The 23,011-nt window shown below is 35.4% G+C and overlaps 1 protein-coding gene across 1 annotated transcript in view; it reads left to right on the top strand.

The window, feature by feature from the left end:
* Positions 1-23,011, top strand: part of BMP5 (bone morphogenetic protein 5) — a 180,375-nt gene that overhangs the window by 146,328 nt on the left and 11,036 nt on the right. Inside the window, exons 4-6 of the mRNA XM_027852929.1 lie at positions 8,791-8,985; positions 17,160-17,236; positions 20,085-20,195. Coding sequence (XP_027708730.1) covers positions 8,791-8,985; positions 17,160-17,236; positions 20,085-20,195 — 383 coding nt within the window. The remainder of the gene's footprint in view (positions 1-8,790; positions 8,986-17,159; positions 17,237-20,084; positions 20,196-23,011) is intronic.

Below are 23,011 nucleotides of genomic sequence, written 5' to 3'. Positions count from 1 at the left end.
TCTTTGGGACATGATAAACATGACATAAATGATATCCATACAGAACTTTGGGCCACAAGAGGAAAAAATACTATCTATCCATCCATCTATCTATCTATCTATCTATCTATCTATCTATCTATCTATCTATCTATCTATATCTATATCTATATCTATATTATATATATATATATATGGAAGTTACTACTGAACAGGAAGTGTTTATGTGGAAGTAAACTGACATTCTTAACATGAGATCCGTCTTTCTACTAGCTGAGAATAAGTTCCAACTAAAAATTCATTTTTAAGACATGTCATGCCTGGGACATTGGGCCTCCTCATTTGCAGACTGACAGCCCTATAGCAGAAGCTGGTAATCATTTTCCATGACTTCAGTGCTGCTCTTTATGCAGTAAAACACTTCAGCCTTCTGGACAGCTTCCAAAACTAGGCACAAAACCCTGGCCCTGTTCTTTTATGGTTCTATCCCCTTATTCATCCTCCCTGGAGTCTCACCAGATTCAATTCTCAACCCATTAGAATTTTCTCTCCTGTCACTGCTTTAGTCATAAGGCTCTTTTTCTCTTCCTGTGTTTGCAACCCATTTGAATTTTCTCTCCTGTCACTGCTTTAGTCATAAGGCTCTTTTTCTCTTCCTGTGTTTGCAACCAAATAAACCCTTCATCACTTCTAACATCTATTACTTCTTCTAAGGTACAACACGTTGTATCTTTCTCAGAATCTTTATGGAGAATTTCAGATTTATATAATCAACCTTTCCCCTTCCTTTCTCTTAGGAATCTGTGGGTAAAAATGGTTCTTCTTCCTTCTTGTGCAGAGAAGGGCTATGGCTACATTCCATATTCTCAAATGGCTCTGCTGTCTTTGAATTCATGTCAAGGTGGTGGAATTCGACTTGAAATTATTCTCCATAGAAAAAAAATCTAAGAATTATTTTTCCTTTCTTTATTCATCAAATATAGGTCTCCTATATCTTGCCACACAATTTTCTGAAAATGCATTTCTTCTCTTTTTGGGGGGGGGGGCAGATTACCATTTTCCTCTTTGGTGGTCTTTTATATTACATCTGCAGCAGTTTTAATTAAAATTAGGTGCCTTAAAGTGTGGTATTATAGAATGGCCCACATTTGTTCCTATGTTAAAGACCTCCAACTGTATAGAATGAGGGAGGTTACAGACCTGTTGCACTCTGCCATGGTCAAACTATTAATGAAATGTTGATTTCATTATAGGAACAACATTGATAAACTGGTGAACATTGAGCAGAAGGCTCAGTATTAGTGAAGGGCTTCAAATCATGTCATAAAAAATATGACTCGAAGGAACCTGGACATGTTTAGGCTGGAAAAGAGAATGCTTAAGTGGAACTTGATAGCTGTCTTCCAATATTTGAAGAACTCTTGCATGGTAGAGGAATTTAAATCATCCTGCTTAGTCTCCTGGGATAGCTATGAACCACCAAAGTTGCAAGAGGTTGATTTCAACTTACATAAGGAAAAATTTCCTGTCTTATATGGATTTTCCAAAATTTAATGAGGGAGTGGGTTTTCCCTCACTGAAGGTCTTCAAATAAAGACTGAATAGGCATGTATTGGAGATGTTATATAGCTTATTTCTTTTCAGTCAGATTGGACTACATAATATCCGAGGTCCTTTTTTCTGCTTCCAAATCCCATGATTCTACAAGTCCATGAAGAAAATGTTATCACATAAATAGAATCTGACTAAATTGCAGAAAAGCTCAAATAAGGGATCATATGGCACCTTGCTTGAAATCAGGTCAGCCTTGAGTATTCAAAAGCCCATACAAAATAAATCATATTGCACATACTTGAGAACTATCTTATTACAAAGGACTATGCTCTTGTCTTTCTCATTCTTTAAATAAATCATATTGAACTATATCAATTGCCATTGAATTCCACAAAGCTAAAGATCACCAGATATTTTTCCTGATTTTGGGGAGACCCACAATAATATGTAGATCCAATTTTTACTTACCTGAGAAGATGAATTTAAGTGTGCAGAGTCAGTTAAAATTTTCTTCTTAATCCTTTTAAACTATTTAAAATAATTTATTCAGTCCATATAGTTAACGGTTTCATGTTTTTAGAGCAGAGCTTAAAACCAGGTGAATTGATTCATCTTTTGATCAAAGCATGTTTCAGACAACACAGTGTGGAATATAATTAATTCAAATTTGCATTGAGACCCAGTATGGGCAATGAGAAGACTTAGAATAGTCTAAATTCACCTTCTCACTTAGCTTTAAACTATGATCTTACCATTATTAGTTTATGCTCTAAGAAAAAGTTCTTTCCTATTTAAATCATCAAGTTAAAAGAAAAAGCTACAAACTAATGCCTCTGAAGATCACACTGGGGAAAACTATGAAATATTTCCAGAGCACCAGAATTAACTCAGCTTATTAAGATATAGTTCTTAAAAACCAACCTATGCATAACAGATTTTAACAGTTTCTTATCCAATCCATTTTTCTGTTCTCCGTTTATTGAAGTATATATGTATGTTGTTAAGTTCAAAATAAAAATATTTTTTAAAATGTGGTTCAAAATTATTTATGTATTAGAAAAATGAAATTAACTTTTTTGGGGGTCCATACCTGTGAATTAATTTCTAAGCAGAATTTTGCTGGTAAACATTTAACAACAAGCTCTCTGAAAAGGCATGACACAGTTTTAAGTTTGATATTCATAACAACATTTTCTCCGATTTTTTAAAGTCTAGACAATCAACAACAATAACAACAACAAAAACAACAATAAAAACAAATCAAGCCATGATTTGTAGCATTTGAAGATTTCCAATGTGCAAATTTTCACACTGAAAATTTAACAGCTCTCCCAAGCCTAGAGGAGCCAGCTCCATCACATACCTGGTTGTTAGGAACTTCCCATTGGGAAATACTTTCCAGTAAAGCAGACTCACAATTGTTCTGCAATTTAGCATCTTAGAGATTTGCCTGGGAGCACTGAAAAGTTATTCTTTCAGTGAATCAAAAAGGATTTGTTAATAACCTTCTATGTACCAAGCACTTTGTTAGGCGCTGGGGACAAAATACAAATAATGAAACAATTCCTACTTAAAAGAGCTTCCGAAATATCCTGTGAAGCCCCTTGAACCTGACTTTTCTTTTGAAATGAAAGATAGTCCTTGCCTCAAGTATCTTCACAGGTGTTTTGGGTTAACAGCAGTCAGTTGCTATGGGTTTACTGGAGAAAAGAAACAAACACAAATTTATACTAACATCTCAAAGGAGATATCAAAGTTTGGAGACTGATGATAAACCCCCAAGTGCATTTTCCCCCCAAACTGTATATCCTAAAGGGAAACTACATGCTCATATTTTGATTTACTTATCCTTATAATATCAACATGTCTCTAAAGAGCTGTTTCATGTCAGGGTCTCCTTAATATGCCTGTTTTTAAGAAATAAACATTTTGAAAGTCGCATTTTCCGAAAGTACTGGTCTGAAACATAAAACCATTGGATTTGGGATGGGACCTCAGTTTGCCAACCCACCTTTCCACAGCAAATTGATATTTTCTTAGGTTTACCCTTAGGCAGATGAGACTGGTTTTACTGGCTACACTGCTTATACAACCAAAATCTATGAGGACTTGGGTCAGGGCTCTGGAAGTCTTGACACCCCATTCCTCATGCTGCTGAATGCAGCCATATTAAAGCATAGCTGATGTGCCTTACATATACCTTTACTAACTCCTGAGTAAAGAGAGTAATCCTCTAAGTAGTAAAATGTCTCTTACCCATTTAAAACCTTTCTTTTAAACTTTCACATTATAATTGAGAAGTAAAAATGTGTTATGACTGAAACATTGATGGATGTATTTTAGGACCTTTCTTGTCTATTCTACCCATTTCCCAAAATTCTACCAGTATAATTTTTACAGAGTGTTTCTTTCATTCATGGTAATTTTTTTTTCTGTTTTTAAAAGTCTGTTTCAGGTGCCAAAGCCTGAGTTTCTGAATTTATTCCCACTGCCCCTTTCCTTTTTCTGGTTATTCCCCCCTCCCAATCACACATTTCCCAGTTTCCTATTTCCAGGCACATTCAGTGATGTAGTGCATAACCAATCGTAATGTCTCTTTGCCATAAATTTACCCAGAACTATGGATTGGTTTGGAAAAGCTAATCCCTTATGCCCATTATGGCAATATATGCATATGTGGTATTCCAAAAAAATTTTTTTTAATGCTTTAGTCTGGACATCCCAGAATATGTATGCATTTGTGGTTTCTTCTGTGATACAGTTAGGAATAAAACATGAGTTACAAAAATAAATATTGTAAAAGATTTGTTATCTACAATACACTAAATATATTGTTTGCAAAATGCTAAATATACTTTAAGCTTTCATTCCGGCTTAAAATTGCACTTCCTACAAAAATTACTCTTTGGTCTCTCAAAAGATCTAGTACCTCAATGTTCCCATAATCTGTGTATGCATAGACTATGTCTAAAGGAGTAGGCCAAAGGGTTAATTTTTGTACTGAATGTCTTGATACCTGGGGTAACTAAGCAAATCTTAACTTGTGGAATCTTAATAGCCACCTCATTGCTGAAGTCAAAAGGAAACCAAGAGGAAACTTAATAATATTAAAAGTTATTTTAAAGGGAGTTCACATTAGTTTGAAGGGTATTTTGCTTCTCACACAATATCCACCTTTGTAAAGTTGAAGAAACCTAGATTTGTAACCTACCCACATCTTTTCAGTCTTCAGGACATAAATCTAATAAGTGATTCAGGCCAGTAAAGTATTAATCCCATACCAATAAAAAATTAAAGTATTCATTGGAATAATATTTTAAAGCTCTTTAAATCTAAAGGAAGATGGGAACAGTGTTGAGAGCTTATTTCCCTCTCAGCATGCTGATGATTATTTTAACAAATAGAAAGAAGACCTAACTGCATTTTACTTTTAATATCTTGCTGGACTTTAATAGTCAAAGCATCAAATTGTAAATTTGATTTCTACAACCATAAATGTATACAAGCAGCAAATTTTGCTACTGTTAAATTAACACTCCATTAAAACACACACTCAAAATGAAAGCTTCCAAAATTACATTTTACTATGAGAGAAAGAGGGAGAGAGAGAGAGAGACAGAGAGAGAGAGAGAGAGAGAAGATGGGAGGGGGGAAGGGGGAAGGGGAAAGGGAAAGAGAGAGAGAGAAAGAGACGAGAGACTCAAAGTTGCGCAGTCTAGGTTGCCAGTTATTCTATTCCATAACTGTTAACTTTCTCAGTTCTTCTTTTTTCCCTTTGCTGAGCTCTCTGTCACTGGAAACATCTTAAACCAATTTAAAGTGCTACACCTGAATAAACATGTTGTAAAAGTGTTTATGTATTGAAGTGGGTCAGTTCAAGGTATGGTATTTGGCTGGGACTTCTAATTTCTCTTTTTACAGCAAAAGGGCTGCCAGAAGGAGGAAGTCTGAGCTGAATTAATACATTTGTTACAGTGGAAGTAGAATGGAAACTGCTTTAGCCACAAATCAAACTGCCTCTTTCATTTATGCCAGTGATAGAGTTTTTCTAAGAAATATAGACCCTGGCAGAAAGCCACTGTAAGTTTGCATTTAAAAGGGAAACCTATATGCTTATTTGTTTAAGGTTTACAGCCCTGGTTATTTGTGAGTTCTCTCTCTCTCTCTCTCTCTCTCTCTCTCTCTCTCTCTCTCTCTCTATCTCTCTCTCTCTCTCTCTTTCTGGATGAAGCCTAGTGGCAGTACACATTTGGAAGGCAGATGACCATTTTAGTCCATGGAGCTCTTGAGAAAATTTTTCCAATATGTCGTAGAACAATCATTGAGGACACTGATGCTGCCCAGACAAGTCAATGTTCTCTTACCAATACCTTCACATTTAAAGGACCTCTGTGTCCCCCTCGAACAGCTGCACAGCCTCACATGACACTGTCTCGTTTCCTGACGGTCGGAGGGTCCTGCATAATACACATACACACAAAAGTGTTTATGCTGCCAAAATAAATTCTGCTAAGAGCAAGGGTTTATTTGCTAAAATGTCATTGATGCCATTTCAGGGACTTGTTTTCCTTGCTTTTCTTCTAGGGTGGGTCAGGTCTGAGAACACAGTCAGGCTCCTCCACTGTCTTTACTGAATAAATATTTTAATAAAATATGTACTTCCCTCGGGAGGAGAACCAGAGTCAATCATGAATAGATTTCAAACCTTATTATATATTACTCTTGAATGTTGGGTAAGTTCTATGTCCAGAGTAGTTTCTGTACATGCATTTTTGAAACCTCAAATTTATTGCAACTAGAGTTTTCACATTTCATAGTGTACCAATTTCCTTAGTTCACTTGGATGAAACAAAATTTATAGTTAGATCATTTGTTTTGGATGCAATGTAGCAATCACGCACAATTGGTAGTTATGTTTTTCAAAAAGGGAAAAATATCTAATTAGGAGAATCCATCCATATATAGTTGCTTGGTAATGTGAATTGTATTGGTCCTATAAAATTTCAGTCCTTCCCAGAGGATACTAGTGCATGCTGACATGTAGTTACTTGGAAAGGGGTGGGATGAGTGGGTATCTGACTTTTTTAACTGACATTTGCAGTCCTCAGCACTGGGTCACCTCTCCATCCAGAATTGACTAAATGAATTCTGGGGCTCAGTAAGTATGAGTCTAGGCTAAAACTAGGATGTTGGGGAGTGTCTTCTGTCTATACTTGCCTAGAAACTGGTGACAAGTGGGAAGTAGTCAGTCTGTCAAAAAAAACATGTATTAAGTGCCTACTTTATGCCAGCAGCTGGACTCAGCACTAGGGACACAACATGAGACAAAAGTCCCTGCCCTCAAAAAGCTCACAATCTAATGGAAGAAGTGACTTGCAATAAATATCAATAAATCAACTATATTCAAGATAAATAAGAAATAACTGAAAGAGGGAAAGCACTAGAAATAAGCGGGGCTGGGAAACACTTTCTGTAACATGAGTTAGGTTAAATAAGGTGATACTGTCTTGGGCTAAACAGACTTTTTAGACTGAAAGGCCAATTCTAGGATTCTCCTGAGATTTTTACATGCTCAGAGACCTACAGACAAAGTCTGATAATCCTGACAGCATTTCAAAAACTTAACTGTAAGTTGACTAGAATTTGGAGCAAATCATCTTCTCCAATCCTGGATTTCCATACCAGTACCAGGGGGACATCAGAAAGGCCTATGTTCAATCATAGAAGGTAGGTTGGAATGGTAGGAGGTGAAGGTCACCAGTTAGGTTGGCAGTTAGGATTTGAACTAAGCTGCAGATTCTCTGAAATACTCAGATTCCAGATGTATATCTAGTATCATTTCAATGTACTTTAGGAAAAAAAATGACAGGACATTTAGTTAGTGGGTGGCATAAAACTATCAGTTTGTAGGTTATATTATTCCTGCTATTGTTTTAACAAATTGAATTGTCATATTTATTTTAATTACACATCATTTCTTAACTCCAGTAGACCATGTTCTTGGCATTGAATATACAATGAAAATAAATCCTCTTTCTTGACTGTGCCAATGGTTAGCAATGGAGTGTATGATTTAAGCAACAGCAACAACGACAACTAATGATAATAGCTCTTTGGCTAAAGGATATATTATTATTTTATTAATCATACTCTTTTTTAAATGTTCCTTTATCATAAACTTAATAATCATTAACAAATATGAACATATGAATATGCAAAGCATAATAATAAAGATCATATATGAAACTGTGAACATCTGTTTTTTTAAAGTTTATCTTTAAAATTATGAAGTAGTAACAAAATGTCTCTTCTCCTGTCCTCTAAAATTCTTTTTAAAAATTTCCTTCTTTGTACCTTGGAGTCAGTGTGTAAATTATTCTCCTGGTTCTGCTCACTTCCCTCTGCATTATTTTATATATTTATTTTCCCAAGGATAATTCTTCAGCAACATGATTAATTAGTTTGCTATTTCTCAGCACACATGGGCAAATGAAAGCAGACTGAAACTTTATGGCTAGTAAGAAGTCAAAAGAAGTTGTACATGGCTTAAAATGCAAATCATGGTTTTACTGCATAATACTCCTCAATCTAGTGATACTGGCCTCATGGTTCTTCCACAAACAAGACATTCCGTCTCTTAGCTCCAGGCATTCTATCTGTCTGTCCCCCATAACAGGAATGCTCTCCCTTCTCCTCTCTGACTACTGACCTCCCTGGCTTCCTTTAAGTTCCAACTAAAATCCCACCTTCTACAACAAGCCTTCTCTAACCCTCTTAATTCCAGTGCATTCCCTCTTTTAATTATTTCTATTATTTAATTATTTCTATATCCTATTATCTCTTATGTTAATCTACAAAAGAAACAATTTGCCTGTACATAATCATCACAAATATGCATCCTTTATTAGAAAACTTCTTAGTGATATTTCCCCCCTTCAAAATGTCATATTAGGAGTTAGCTAAGTGTTATCTTTTTTTTTTTGAGGGGGATAGGGTGAGGCAATTGAGGTTAAGTAATTACCCAGAGTCACACAGCTAGTAAGTGCCAAATGTCTGAAGCTGGATTTGAACTCAGGCCCTCCTGATTCCAGGACTTGTGCTCTATCCACTGCGCCTTCTAGCTGCCCCGAGTTAAGTGTTTTCTTGGCAATGAAATGAAAATTTACTTTAGAAGTGGCTCTGTTGGAGAATCCCGCCTGTGCCTATTTTCCTTTTGCATTTCCTATGCTATATGATGATCTATGTATATCATTTTAGGGCGCAGTATTAATGTTAAATCAGCTGGTCTCATAGGAAGACATGGGCCTCAATCCAAGCAGCCTTTCATGGTTGCATTCTTCAAGGCAAGTGAAGTCCTTCTCCGGTCAGTTAGAGCAGCTAACAAAAGGAAAAATCAGAATCGGAATAAATCGAATAATCACCAGGATTCATCAAGAACGTCCAGTGTTGGAGGTAAGAAGAAACCATAGCAACATATGTAGTTAGACTTGTGAACAGAAGAATTATGTAACCGCATGTTCCAAATCAAGCAGCCATAGTAAACCTAATCTCTTTTATCTCTTTACTTGGTCTATCAAATCATGGAGCAATGGTTGTAGCAACCTCAGAATATCTGGTCAATGAATCACTGAGTAATCCATTCTTTAAAAAAAGAAACAAGCAAACAAACAAAAAAAACATAGAACTTACTTTGAAATGTTGATTCAGTTTAATATCAAACTGACAGCAATGAAATTATAAAATGGCTAGATCAATAGGGGCTAGCCAATCACCGAAACATACAATGTGCAGAGCTAACATCCCTTGGATCTCTCAAATATTGATAAGCAAGGTAAGCAAATATGGGTAAGCAGATAAATTCAGAATAAAATGCTCATTTAGTACTTAAAGCAGATGAAATTCCTTCCAATATTGGAAGCAGTGTAGTAACAGGTTATCTTTATTTTTTATTATTTATTTAGTTCCATTTATGCATATTAAATGCTGTTGAATTTATTATCAGAAAGCTTTTATCAAAACAATCTGATTGTTACTGCACACTCTATCTATGGAAAGGCATAAGTCCACAGATGATATCAATGTGCTTGCAATTTGACCTGGTAGATGGAGAAGGGAAAGCAATAAGCATTTACTGAGTGCCTACTGTATGCCAGATTGTGCTAAGCACTTTTAAGTATTATTTAATTTGATCCTCACAACAACCTTGTGAGATAGGTGCTACTATTATCCTCACATTTCAGTTAAGGAATCTCAGGCAGACAAAGTGTAAGTGTAAATACTAATTTTCTCATAGCTAGTAAGTATCAGAGGCTGGATTTGAGCTTAAGTTTCCTGAAGTCAAACCCAGCAGTTGATCCACTGAGTCACCCAGTTGCCCAGAATGGACAAATGAATACAAGCAGAGTTTTCAATTGACTATTTACATAAAAAACCTCAAGCATGTTATTCTAACAAATTCCTATTTTAGTCTAGTACATGTAACCAACTGCTCCTCAAAAGCTGGCTTTGAGCAAAATTCAAAGAATCCCTTTAAAAATGGAAGAGGACATGAATTTAACAGGGATCATTCATACCCAAACAATTAGGAGTGTCACTGTTATAAGCCGACACAAACAAATCTATGACATAGATTGTGGCTTATTTCTTCATTTTCAACATATTTCTTGGGGCCAAATGATGAGAGACAATGATTATTCTAAATGACAACTTATTTTCCACAGCCACTGTGGATTTTTTTTTAAGGATTATTTTATCCGAACTTTTCAATATACTTCCACTTTAAGAAGTCATTCTTTAAACAGCACCATAATATGGTTCTTTGGCAAAATAAAGTATTCCTACACCAGCAATAGAGGGTTAGCCAGTATTCTCAGTCACATTTCTTGAGAGCTATCATTTCTCCTAGAATATCCCAAATATCCCAAAGGGACATACCACATCTCTATTATTTACTGTATTCAGTCATCCCTTACTTCTATTGAATACTCTAGAAAAACAAGTGTGATTCTAAGTAGAATGAAATCGATTAATATGTATCAGCTACTTTTTCTATCCAATAATCTTAACAATTAAATGGGGAAAATATATTAAAGCATCTAAAATGCACTGCTCAAGATCTGCCTTAGGATAATCAGAAAAAAAGTCTGGAGGCCATTAGGTGTACAAAACTCCCAAATGGATATTGGAAATAGAACCAGTGGAACCAGTCTAGAGTCTGTCCAGCCATGAAAACTTGTTCTGTGTCTATTGTCCTAGCACGTATAGCAACTGAGCTGCTGTAGAAGGATCTTAAATAGATCCATATTATGTTGGACTTAGATTCCACAATATTTTTAATGAATAAATAACAACTTTTACAGTTTGCAAATCAAGCTAGCACTTAATAACAAAAATTTCCTTAAAAGTAATCTCATTTGGTTGAAATATATTCTCATCACTTGTTTTGAGAGAGATAACTTTAGAAAATCCTTCCTTTCTTTTTTCTTTTCTTTATATACCACCCATATTTCCCAAAATATCATCTTCCTATCTCCACTCAATGAGCCATTCATTTTTAACAATGAACAGAAAAGAAAGGGAGCAGGGAGCCATTCAGCAAAACTAAAAAAAATAAAAATCATGACAATAAATGTTGTATGAAATCCTTCCTTTTTCAATATACTTCACAATCTTGTATTTTTTTCTTTCTAAATAGGATGATCAAAAATTAAGTTAAGTTTTCTTACATTTCTCTTGTCTGCTTTAATATAACAAAATAGGTTAAGAAAAATTGCTGCTCAATTGTAATAGAATAGTTGTAGTTTAGTAGATAGTAAATCAGAGTGGAAAGAGTATAAACCTTGAAGTTGGGAAGATTAGAGTTTGAGTTTTGAATCTGAAACATACTGACTTATCATAATGGGCTTTATCACTTAACCTATAAGTACTACCAGGCAACTCCGTAAGACTGCCAGTTATGTGAATAACAATTTGCATAGTTAGAAGATATTTCCATAGTGAGATCCAGACCCTCTCACGAACACATGCCATCCTAACTAATACCCACACCTCTACCAAAAGTCCTAGCTTATTGTAAAATTACAAGTCAAAAAAAAAAACCACAATTGCATATTTATCGTTAAGGTTCATAATGAGTCTGACAGATATTCCAGAGACTGAAACACACAAAGTCCATTTCCTTATTGGTATACAGTATTTAGCCCTCCCCTTGCACCTTTAAGTAACAAAAGTACTTTTATAACAAGAGATGGATAAAACACATGAAGAAAAAGCACAGAACATTTCAACAGTTTCCCAACACTATTTGGAGTGTTAAATTAATCTAATATGAACCACCATTTACTTTTTAGAAAAGAAAAAGTAATTTGATCATTTCATGCATTTATTCACTCATTTCAACAAAGATTTATTGAGTGCCTACTATGTGCAAGACACTATAGTAGGTGCTGAACTTATGGTAAGTAGCTTGTGACTTCATATTTTCACAATATTAGACAAGAAATCAGGTTGTTTGTGTCTGGATAATAGACCTTTTCAATATTTAGTGATAAAGCAGAGGGGGAAATAAAACACTCAAAAAGGTGTTTTAATAGGTAAAGTATGAAGGTGAGTGAATTTTTACATAAACAGAAATGAGTCAGTGTAGAAGATGAAATATTTTTGTGATATTTTATTATTATGAAGGTAATCTACAAATGATCAACAGTGAAAAGGACAGAGAAGAAGTTCATAGTAAAACATTGTGAGTAACCTCTGTGGGTAGATTAGGGTTAGGTGGAAAGAGTTGCACCAAAGAATATTTGAATCCCTTTTCATATCCTGTTACATCATTGGATTGTAGACACAGGGGTAGAAGGGACCTGAGGGGCCATTTAATCCAGCTCCCTCATTTTACAGAGGGAGGAAACTGAAACCCAAATAGTTTGTGACTTCTCAGGGCATCACGAGGAGTAAATGTCTGATTTCAGTCATTTCACTGTGGCATTTTCCTTAATCTAGCAGTCCAGTAAACGTGTCAAAAAAGGTTATGAGGTTAACATGCTATGATCTCCTCTTGGTGAGGCATTGTTGGCTCAGTGATTACCAAACAGAATCAAACAATTTCAGAGATGAATACACCCTCCTCAGGTATTTTGTCCAATCCATATCCAAAAAAGTATCTCCATTACTATACATGTGATGGATAGTCATTCATCCATTGCTTGCATTTTTCAACACTACCTGAGGCAGTTCACTCCAATTTTGAACAGGCCTGTAATTGTTAAGAAGTTTTCCTTATATTCAACTGTGATCTGTTAATTTTCAATATCCCACATGTTTTGTCCTCCTGAACTAAAGAGAACAAGTCTAATCCTTCTGACATGACAGACAACCTTTAAGCACTTCCAGACATCTTTATCATCCTGCCCTCTTCTTCTAGTCATCTCTTCTCCTGGCTAAACAACTCCAGCACCTTCAACAGGTCATCACAGAGTGAGGAATGGAGGCCCTTTGACATTTTGATTATTCTCCTCTAGAGAGACTCTCTGATTTCTCAGTGTCCTTCCTAATCTATGGTTCCCAGAACTAGACGTAGTTCTCCCAATGGGATCTAACCAGGGCAGAGTACACAGGGACTATTACCATCTAATTCCTGGAAATTCTTCTCCTAAAGCAGACCAAGTTTGCATTAGTTTTTGGGGCTGCCACATCACACTACAGACTTACACTGAGCCTGCTGTCCCACTAACACCAACTTCCCTTTCTCAATGATTATAATACACTCATTAAATAATGCTGTTGGTTTTTTTTTTTTTTTACAATTACAGGGATTAGAAATGAAACTCAAATGGTTTCACATTCTAATCTCTTCCCTTCATGACTAATCTTGGCATTTAGCTGTCTTGAATCTCACAAAATTCTATCAGTACCTTTGACTGTAGATCCTCCCAGAATGACCATTTAAATTCATTGAGAATCTCTTAATGTCTCCTCATTTACCTTCAGTTTCAATTCCATTACAGTAAAGGTCATTCTCCTTGATAGGGAAAAGATCGGTTAAATACAAACTAAGTCTATGATCTTCATCCTGCAGGATCTCACATCTTCTTTCCATCTTCCTCTTGTCCCAACATCTCTAATTTTGGATTAGAGTAAGACAAAAACTGGCATTTCCTAATTTGAATTCCAACATTGGAACAACACTGGAGGTGTGTATGTAGGTGGAAAAGAGACGTGTGAAAGACTAAATGGAAATGTAACTGTTAGGAGCTGATAGTTAAAAAATAAAACAAAATAACGAACAACAGTGCTTCATATAAATGGAAACTATCACATTCAACAAACTAAAGAATTCCTCAAGCATTTATTAATTCTATTCTTCATGCAGACACTCATGTTCTGGAATTCTCAGATGAATTGAGCTAAACTGAATTGAATAAAACCCAGACTTACAGACCTAAACACTGGCACAGTTCTAAAACTTTTTAAGCTTGTGGGGATCTCAACAAAGTGAGCTCCTTGTCTCAGAACTATAAATTTTAGCCAGTTCATGAGACAATTTTAAGCCCCATTCCAATAAGTCAGTGGGTCAAGCAGTTAGTCAACAAGTATTTAATAGGAGATGTGCATCAGGCACTGGCTATTGGGGAACCAAAGCAGGGAAAAAGTAGTCCGTGTCCTCAAGGAATAAACATTCTAACCTGGGTGACAACTTGTAAATAACGGTACACTCAAGATGTAGCATATGTAAAAGGTATTCTGAGAGGAAAAAGCTGTAACAGCTGGGGAAGGGAGAGAGACTAGAAAAGGACTTCTATAGAAGTTATGACTTGAGCTGTGTCTTGAAGGAAATAAAAAGGCCAGGTGAGTGAACAAAACATTTCAGGCATGAGAGATAGCCAGTACAAAGGCAGAAACTGAGTTTGAGGAGCTGCAAATTTGTCAGGGGAGGGGAGTAAAGTTGTAGAGACTTTCTCCCCTGTGCTTTGGTTGACTCCATGAAAATCTACTGAGCCTTCTCCAGAGAACTAGTCCAAAGCAGCTGCTGAACTGTAGACTGATAACAGAAGAGCTACCTTGGCTCCTGTTCCGTTTTTGAACAAAGATTACTCTCATTGTTTTGTCCTTTTCCACTCTTAAATAGGTTAATTTCATTTGTTCTGTCAATTGGAACTCTTTCCTTGACGCCAGGGCTACCTTCCTTCTTTTCTTTTCCACTTAGAAATGAAGGGCTCAACTTATTTCTTTGGCTTCAGTGTTTAAAGTAGAGAAATTATACCTTGTTCACTTCTTGTTTTAAGTGCACTTAAACATTCATTTCTCTTTTAGGAATCCCTCCCCCTCCTTTTTATAAATTTACCTAAAATCATTCCACCAAATGGGCAGATTATATATTTTTGAGGAAAAAAGTAAAAAAAGTAACTAAAACGGTTAAACGGACTGTTTTTCATACTTGTTCCACACACCCTCATCACCCCCACCCCTTTACACACATGTAAACAGACAGGGCCTTATTTGTTAACGTTTATTCATTCAAGGGCTCACTTGCAGTCTAGGTAAGCCCTAGAGAGAGCAGAAAACATTCTTTTCTCCTCTGAAACTTCCTTGTATTTCCTTTTCCCCATTGCATTTTTTTTTATTTTCTCCTAGAACAAAATGCTCTTTAAATGACCAAAATGACTAAGGGGAAAAATTCAAATTTGTGCTGGTTCCAAAAATTGGTTACAAGGAAAATCTGGCTGCTTAAGAGTGTTTTCCAATTGTTGGCCCTGTTTTACCAATAACATGCCATGAAGAGACAAAACAGAGGAATGCCTGCCGGTTTCAGAGACTACATTTAGGTACAGGAAAGTTGAAATACTTTTCTGGCATCTGCTGTGGCAGCAGAGAATTTTTATTTAATCACTATTAGGACTTTCCTTCTCATAAGGGAAGATTCATCTACAATAGCTTTATTTCCATTTTCATTTAATCTTCTGTGGCCTGCCAATTTTTTTTTTAAATTACAACTCTAATTTCCTTGCCTTTTCTCCCATAGCTTTTTCTGCCATCTATTGATTTCTAACCTCACTGCAAAATTGGACGCCTTGAATAAAAAGTTTACTCATTCTCCCTATCCATTACTTTTTATTCTTGACAGAATAAGCATATGGTCCTAAAGCTCTGTGAAACTGGATCCTTGGAACCGGTTTCTGTTGTAAATTTCATTGCTGGTTACCTTTATGTGATGTTACATTATATATAACATTTACTCTACATAAAAGGCTGAGTAGAGAAAATGAATATACTTTGAATTTTCTGTTTCTTTCTGGATATGAAATTTAGATGATTATACATTGAATTTATAGCTTATCCAATGCATCTAGTTTATCTTATTGAATACATTGCATGATTTTCATTCTTAATCGTTTAATTGAGAAAGGGATGAATTAATACATCCCTATTCTTGCCTCAGGAACATCTCTTAGACACATGGTTTTCATTCGGAAATTTTGTTTTCTACTCTGAATTTCAAAAGTTACATATACTAAAAGCTGATACTAGACTTATCTTTAATTCTTTTCCTCTAAAGCATGATATAGGGCATTTTGTGTCACTGTTTTTAAGGGTCCAGCATAATTTCCTGGAGAGCATCATTTTACTCTTTGGCATCACTCAATTTATCTTAAGAAGGACAAGTCCCAGAGTCAAAAGTCTGAAATGTGTTAGCTCCTATTCCCTTTTTGTTGATCCCCTCAGTAATAGAACAGGATAAAAGACTTTAGAAGTTTCATTGTTTCCTAGAGTTTCTGACTGACATCAAGGAAAGCACGCACTGAATTCACAGCTAGATACAGATGATTGGGCCCTTACAGGATATCTTAATTTTTTACTTCTACACATTCACCAGCAATTGAGGGTATTCATCTGGAGAGTGGTACCTTTTACTACTTAGTTAACTACAGTTATTCATCAGAGTCTATCACTGAGAAAAGAAACTCCTTAATTTTGATGGGGGAGGGAAACAACTTCTTTCAAAAACAAATCAGAATTGCCCCTGCTCTAAATCTTTGGCTATTTCCCTTTACTAGCCCAAAAAGAAACAAAATGAATAGTTTCTTGGAGTATTATCAATCCGATGTGTGAGCCAAGTTTAGCAAATAGAGTCTATGGAGAGACAGTTCTCCTATAATTATTGCACAGCTGCATTTTATTTTGGATCAAGAGTGGGTATACAAAATTATTTCTAAACAATTATTGTCTGGATTCTCATTGACAAGCTTCAAAAGGGAATAAGTTTTCCAGTTTTCTTCTAAAATATGCAATAGATAATGATAGACTTCTTCATTGTATGTTTTGCCAAGAAGTGAGTTAGCATAGCGTAGAAGATAGAACATTAGATTCAAAGTTAAGAAAACATGTGTTTGAATCCTGCCTCAAACTCTTATTAGCTCTGGGACCCTGGGCAAGGCTCCTAAAGTGCCTGGGCCTTAGTTTCCCATTCTGCAAAATAAAGAGATTGAACTTAATGATTTTCGAGGTCCCTTCTAGGTCTTTGATCTCATAAATGGGATCCATTAAGTGGGATATTTTGATATTTGGAGGCCCTATAAAGTGAGTATTGAGATGATCGTTAAAATATTATTTTTAATTTTGTTTTTCTCCAGATTATAATACAAGTGAACAAAAACAAGCCTGCAAGAAGCATGAACTCTACGTAAGCTTCCGGGATTTAGGGTGGCAGGTAAGAATAAAATGCATGCTGAAGTCAGTTGAAGTCAGTCTCTTTGCTCACTTGAACACAACCAACCCCTCAGTTATTGTGAATTTTTGTGTACTAATCTTTATTTTCCCCTTTTCTAGAGCTTAATTGTAAACAACTGATGACATAACTTAAAGCTTATCTGTTATCTGTATCTTTTTTTTTCTTGCTGCTTCTTTCTTCTTTGGTCATTTAATTACAGCCAAAAGTTGTCAAAACAGATGGTCCCGACCCTGGAAAAACTAAAATATGGTAATGAGGAAGAGAGGTAAAGCCCTTGACTATACCATGTATAAGATAGACTCATAGATTGCTTTTTCTTTTTAATTAAAAGAAATTCAGTCTGCATCTCCCCATTTCACTCACACTGGAAGTTCAGAGACTACTCATAAGACTGATCCCACTCTGATTATCCTGTAACCTGCTCCATTTTCCAACCTGGCCTGGTTTTCCCCTCCTATATTAATAGAATTATCAATCAAAAACAGTAAGAAACCTCAGAGTCCATAGGGTTCAACCTCTTATTTTTTCAGAGGAGGTAACCAAGGCCCTAAAAGGTCATATAACTTATCCATAAGTCACAAAACCTGTTGAATGACAGAGCTGGGTTTCTCAACAGACTAAAATAAAATGTCCTCAATGTCAAGGGAAGTAGGACCATGGTCTGCAGTATTTTTAACCTCAATCCATCCACCACAATGTTTGCCCTTGAGAATGTTTATGATGTTGATATATAGATAGTTGCAAAAAAGAAAAAAAAAGAAGGGGGGTTAGCTTTGTTTAGAAACAGAATGAGGTTGGAATTTGGCAGGTTTTTGCATACAACTATCTACTGATTCCCCAAACTATGGAAAGTTTAGAATTGGCTAGTCTTAGAAATATCCTTCCTTATTAACAGGATTTTTTAAAAAAAACTGTCCTTAGCACTTTTCATATCCAAGCTTTCATAATCATGAATGAATAATTAAATTTATTTTTTAACTCTGACTACTAATGTTGAACATTTAATGGAGAAAGTGCTATATTTGTACATGGATAAGATATAACATAGGCCTGTAGTAATTGTTTTAATTAATTAAACATTTTCATTTTCCTAGGCATTCTGTCTGGGTCAATTCCAATAAATTATGCACACACACACACACACAGAGAGCTTTAAAAAGGAACATGGCATTTTTTAAAATAATATATATTAGGAGTTGGGGGACATGTGTGGAGGCCTAACATTTTTGTCTGAATATCCAGGATTCAAAATGAACACATTACTTTTTTTTTTTTCAGGAAGCAACGAGGATCATCTAAGTTTATGCTTCTTTTCTTCTCAAATTCCATTTGAACTTGACAAAATTAAGTAGTGTACAGTGGAAAGAGTGTTAGGTTTAGAGTCAAAGAAACTGAGCTCAGTGCTTTCTCTGCCACTTACTACCTGTGTGACACTGGGCAAGTCACTTAACCTCTTTAGGCCTCAGTTTCCTCATCTATCACATAATGGCCTTTGAGGTCCCTTTCAGCTCTGAGTCTGTGACTGTGATCAAATAAGCTCTAAGATTGTTTATAATATGGGCAGGTAGGTGATGCACTGCATAGAATGCAGGCCTGGAGTAAGGAGGACCTGAGTTCAAATCCCAGCCTCAGACACACTACCTTAGTGACGCTGGGCAAGTTATTTCACTCTGTCTCTGTTTCCTCTTCTGTAAAATGAGCTGGAGAAGGAAATGGCAAACCACTTTAGTATCTTTGCCAAGAAAACCCCAAATGGGGTCACAAAGAGTCAGACATGATCAACTAAACAACAACAAAGCTTACAATATATAATACTAAATTTATGATGTTATAAATGGTCCTCCTATGAAGTCTGTTATGGGCTATACTCCTGGGTTGTTGAAGACTATGGCAGCCAAACTTTCTGAAGGTTCCATCAAGCTGGAAGCATGGCCCTGGCAGTGTTAAGGGTGATGAATCTAGTTAAGTGGCTTACTTGCTAATGAAGTGTGGAGAGACTCATTTCTGGAAGTTCATCCTAAGGTGGTATTGGTTAATGTTGTTATTTTACTACAGCAATTCAAGAGAGGTGGAGTTATGAATAAGTTAGAGGGAGTACTCATTGGAATAAAATTAAAGAACATTTTTAAGTGTAGAAGAATCTAAATAAAATTTCAGAATACTGCTTAATGTTTCAAAATATTCATGGATATGTATTAATAGGCAAATATTTACATATATACACACTTCTTTTTTACCAGACTTATTATTTCACTGATGTTTGGAAGATCCCTGAGAAGAAGTTCCTTTACCAATTGAGATAGACACCTTCCCTACAATTTCTAGTCTTAGAAAGTTACCTTGGGCAATGAGATTTGTTGCTTGGCTTAGGATCAGGCTGCCAATATATGTCATAGGTGAAACTTTAACTTAGGTGTTTCAAACATTCAGGGAAGCTCTTTATGCACTATGCTGCCTATCAGATTCACACACATAAATACAGTATTATTCGTAACATGACATAAATAACAGTATTTTGTAAAGTATACTTGGGAACATTGAAAAGAGTTAATTAGTGAAAATTTGATTTATAATCTTATTGTGAACTTTAAATTTAACAAACAATAGAAGTTATCCTTCAACGATTGATTATTGGAGAACACTGAGAAAACTGTTTAATGAAAATCTATTAAATTTTGAAAGATCCTTTGAACATTATTTCTTTGAAAATTCAAGTATTTATTAATTTTGCACTTTTAAGGTAAAGAGCAGTGTATGTCATTTACATATGAAATAATTCACACAGATATATTCATTTAATATTATCTTTTTTGTGGACATATTTTAGGATTGGATTATTGCTCCGGAGGGCTATGCTGCTTTCTATTGTGATGGAGAATGCTCTTTTCCATTAAATGCCCATATGAATGCTACCAATCATGCCATAGTTCAAACTCTGGTAGGTGCTTTTCTCCTTGTTTGTTGTTTGAGTGAAAAATTACTAGGATGGGGGTAATGAACAATATGTCCTAGGGTACCAATGTCTTGGGCATGCATCCTTCCTATTGCAGTTTTCCAGTCCACCTTACCCTCACCATATGATGCCAACCCATAGGGCAACATCCCTGTCCTATAAGCCACCTTCCACTATTGCCACATCTCTTGCCTTCAATACCCACACAACCCCTTTTTGTACCTGGATTGCCATCTTTGGGTATATCTTTTTTTTATAAAAAGTTATTACTCAGCCCCTTTACCCAGTCTGTTCATTTTTAATAAATCAAGTCTTTTCAGAATCACATTGCAGACATGAATTCCATTCCATTCCATTTAAGTTCAGTGATTCCTATGGGGTGGACTATTTTTTTTCCTTTGTATTAGGAGTTCTTTTGTCCACTCTATTTGTTGCCAATTTTTCATTCATTTCTATATAAATATCTTTGGCTCTTTGTTTTACCACTGGTTTGGATATTTTTACTTGTCCGGTCTCTTACTTGTCTTCACCCTATATTGTACATACTACTGTGTAACACTAGTCATGGTAACTGTATGTGAACTATTTTCTCTTGCCTCATCACTTTCCATTTTAAAGCTTCTTTAACCAGATTGACAAGCTTTGAGGTAAACACATTTTTTTTTCTGCTAACCCTTGATAAACTTTACCTACAAATCTTTAAATAAGATTTCATTATTCCTATATTTTCAACAATGATCCCAAACTCTAAATTTCTTTTTGAGAAACCATCTTTCTAGCCAGGTGTTCAATTCTAATGTGTATCTATCTGTTCTTAATCTGGTAACATCAGCAGTGATAGTGATTATTGAAACATGTCTCTCTTATACACACACACACACACAGACATAAACCTCACATACTAGCTGTGCTCTAAGTTCTTCAGGATTTTTCCCCAGGACTTAATTATCTTTACCAATTCTTTTTAGTATCATTTACTACATATAAATAACCAGGAGAGGCTTGTGATTATTACACATTTGGTAGTTCCAAAGATCTATCTCTGTAGAGATAGATACCTGTCAGATAGTGTAAATCTTCCTATTAAGTGAAATTGATAACAGAACAATTTGGTACCCTTCAGAAAAGATTCATCAACAACCAACAATCAAATCTTTTCTATTGCTTGATAACTTCTCATGCAATGTCACCTGAATATTCATTAGGAAAAAATTATTTATCTCCACTCTACCCCCTCACTTCACACATCCCTCCACTCCAAATCTAGCTGTCACCTTTGTAGGAAAATGTATATCTATAACTTAGCTCCAAATATTGGGTAATCTTTTTGCCATTCTCAATGTCACATTTTTCTACTACCCAACTTTCTCTCCCTCCAATACAAACTCTAATACAGGTCACAATTCCCCTCTGTGTTTTCACAGTTTATTTTCTCCTTGTAGAAGTTTTTCCTTGTCTGTTTTTTTAGGGAGCATTCCAATCTTCCTTTTAACCTAGAGAATGGAGACACATTCCTCTAGAATTGAGATGAATATACATTTTGTATATACATAGATGCTGTGTGATGTTGACATAAATATAAACATAGTATGCTCTCTGAAAGTCATTGTAAAAATCCTTTTTTTTACATTCGTCATTCACATTTGCTTAAAGTCTAGTACCCAGTCCATGTCTTGTTTTTCATACCAAAAGGTTAAGCTTTATTTCCAACTGTAGTGGTAAAAAAACTTCCAGCCCTAACTATTGTTTTCCCTGAGGGCTCAGTAGTTGACAGTTCATGAGACTTAATTTATTTATAATAGGTTCTTACCTTTTTCCCTATAGGATGGTGGGATCTGTTCAACTGACATTAATTTTCATTTAGCACATTCTTCTTATGCTCTAACAAAGACAGAAATGTATAGAAACTGATCCACAAGCAGAAATCCAATTTTGAGATCTATCCATTGTGTTTTTCCAAGTATTGATTTCCTGGTATCTCCCTAGACTTTACTGGACTCCTGGCTTTCTCTACATTCTATGTATTTGCACAAGTCACTAAAAGTAGCTGTTCACTAGTTACTCAGGGACTCCTAATGTCAAAGACCAGCACAGTAATTTAAGAAAAAAACACTGCAAAAACAAATTCAACAACTAATATGTTTTAAGTTCTGACAAACTTTCAAGAAAATTCCATGTTATTTTGTTATGATTAAAGAGCCTTAAAAGACCCGAGATCAAATCTAGACTTTACTATTTATTAGCTATATAACCTGAGGCAAATGACTTAATCTAATTGAACCTGAGTTTTTTCTTCTGTAAAATAGGGATAATGAGACCCATCTCACAGGACTGTGAGGAAAGTCCTTTGTATATATGAAAGCATTATATAATTATGAACTATCATACAAAAAAGAGTTATGTTAGGGTTCCTTTCTTAGTTCTTAATTTTGGCAAAAATCTTTGGAATATAAATTAGCCTTCTTTTCCATACTCTCAAGAATTTTTGACTATGATGCAAGGTTTTGAAGTAGCATTGAGCTACTTGGTAAACAATTCTATATTAAAAATATGATGAAAACTGTAGAAATATTTCTGTAAAAAGATATGAGAAAGCAGAGGAATTTAGTAGAAAGAAGTGCTTCATTCAGAGTTAGGAGGAGGACTGAAGGGAACAAGGCTTTATTAAGTGTCTACTCTGCACCAGGCACTGTGCTAAACTCTTTATAGATATTATATCAGTTGATACTCACAATAGCCCTGGGAGATAAGTGATATTACTGTTCATTTTACAGTTGATGCAACTGAGGCAGATAGTGGTT

The sequence above is a fragment of the Vombatus ursinus genome, unplaced genomic scaffold (assembly GCF_900497805.2).
Source record: "Vombatus ursinus unplaced genomic scaffold, bare-nosed wombat genome assembly UNPS02009835.1, whole genome shotgun sequence".
NCBI lineage: Eukaryota > Metazoa > Chordata > Mammalia > Diprotodontia > Vombatidae > Vombatus > Vombatus ursinus.
This window is presented reverse-complemented; position numbering and strand designations above follow the sequence as displayed.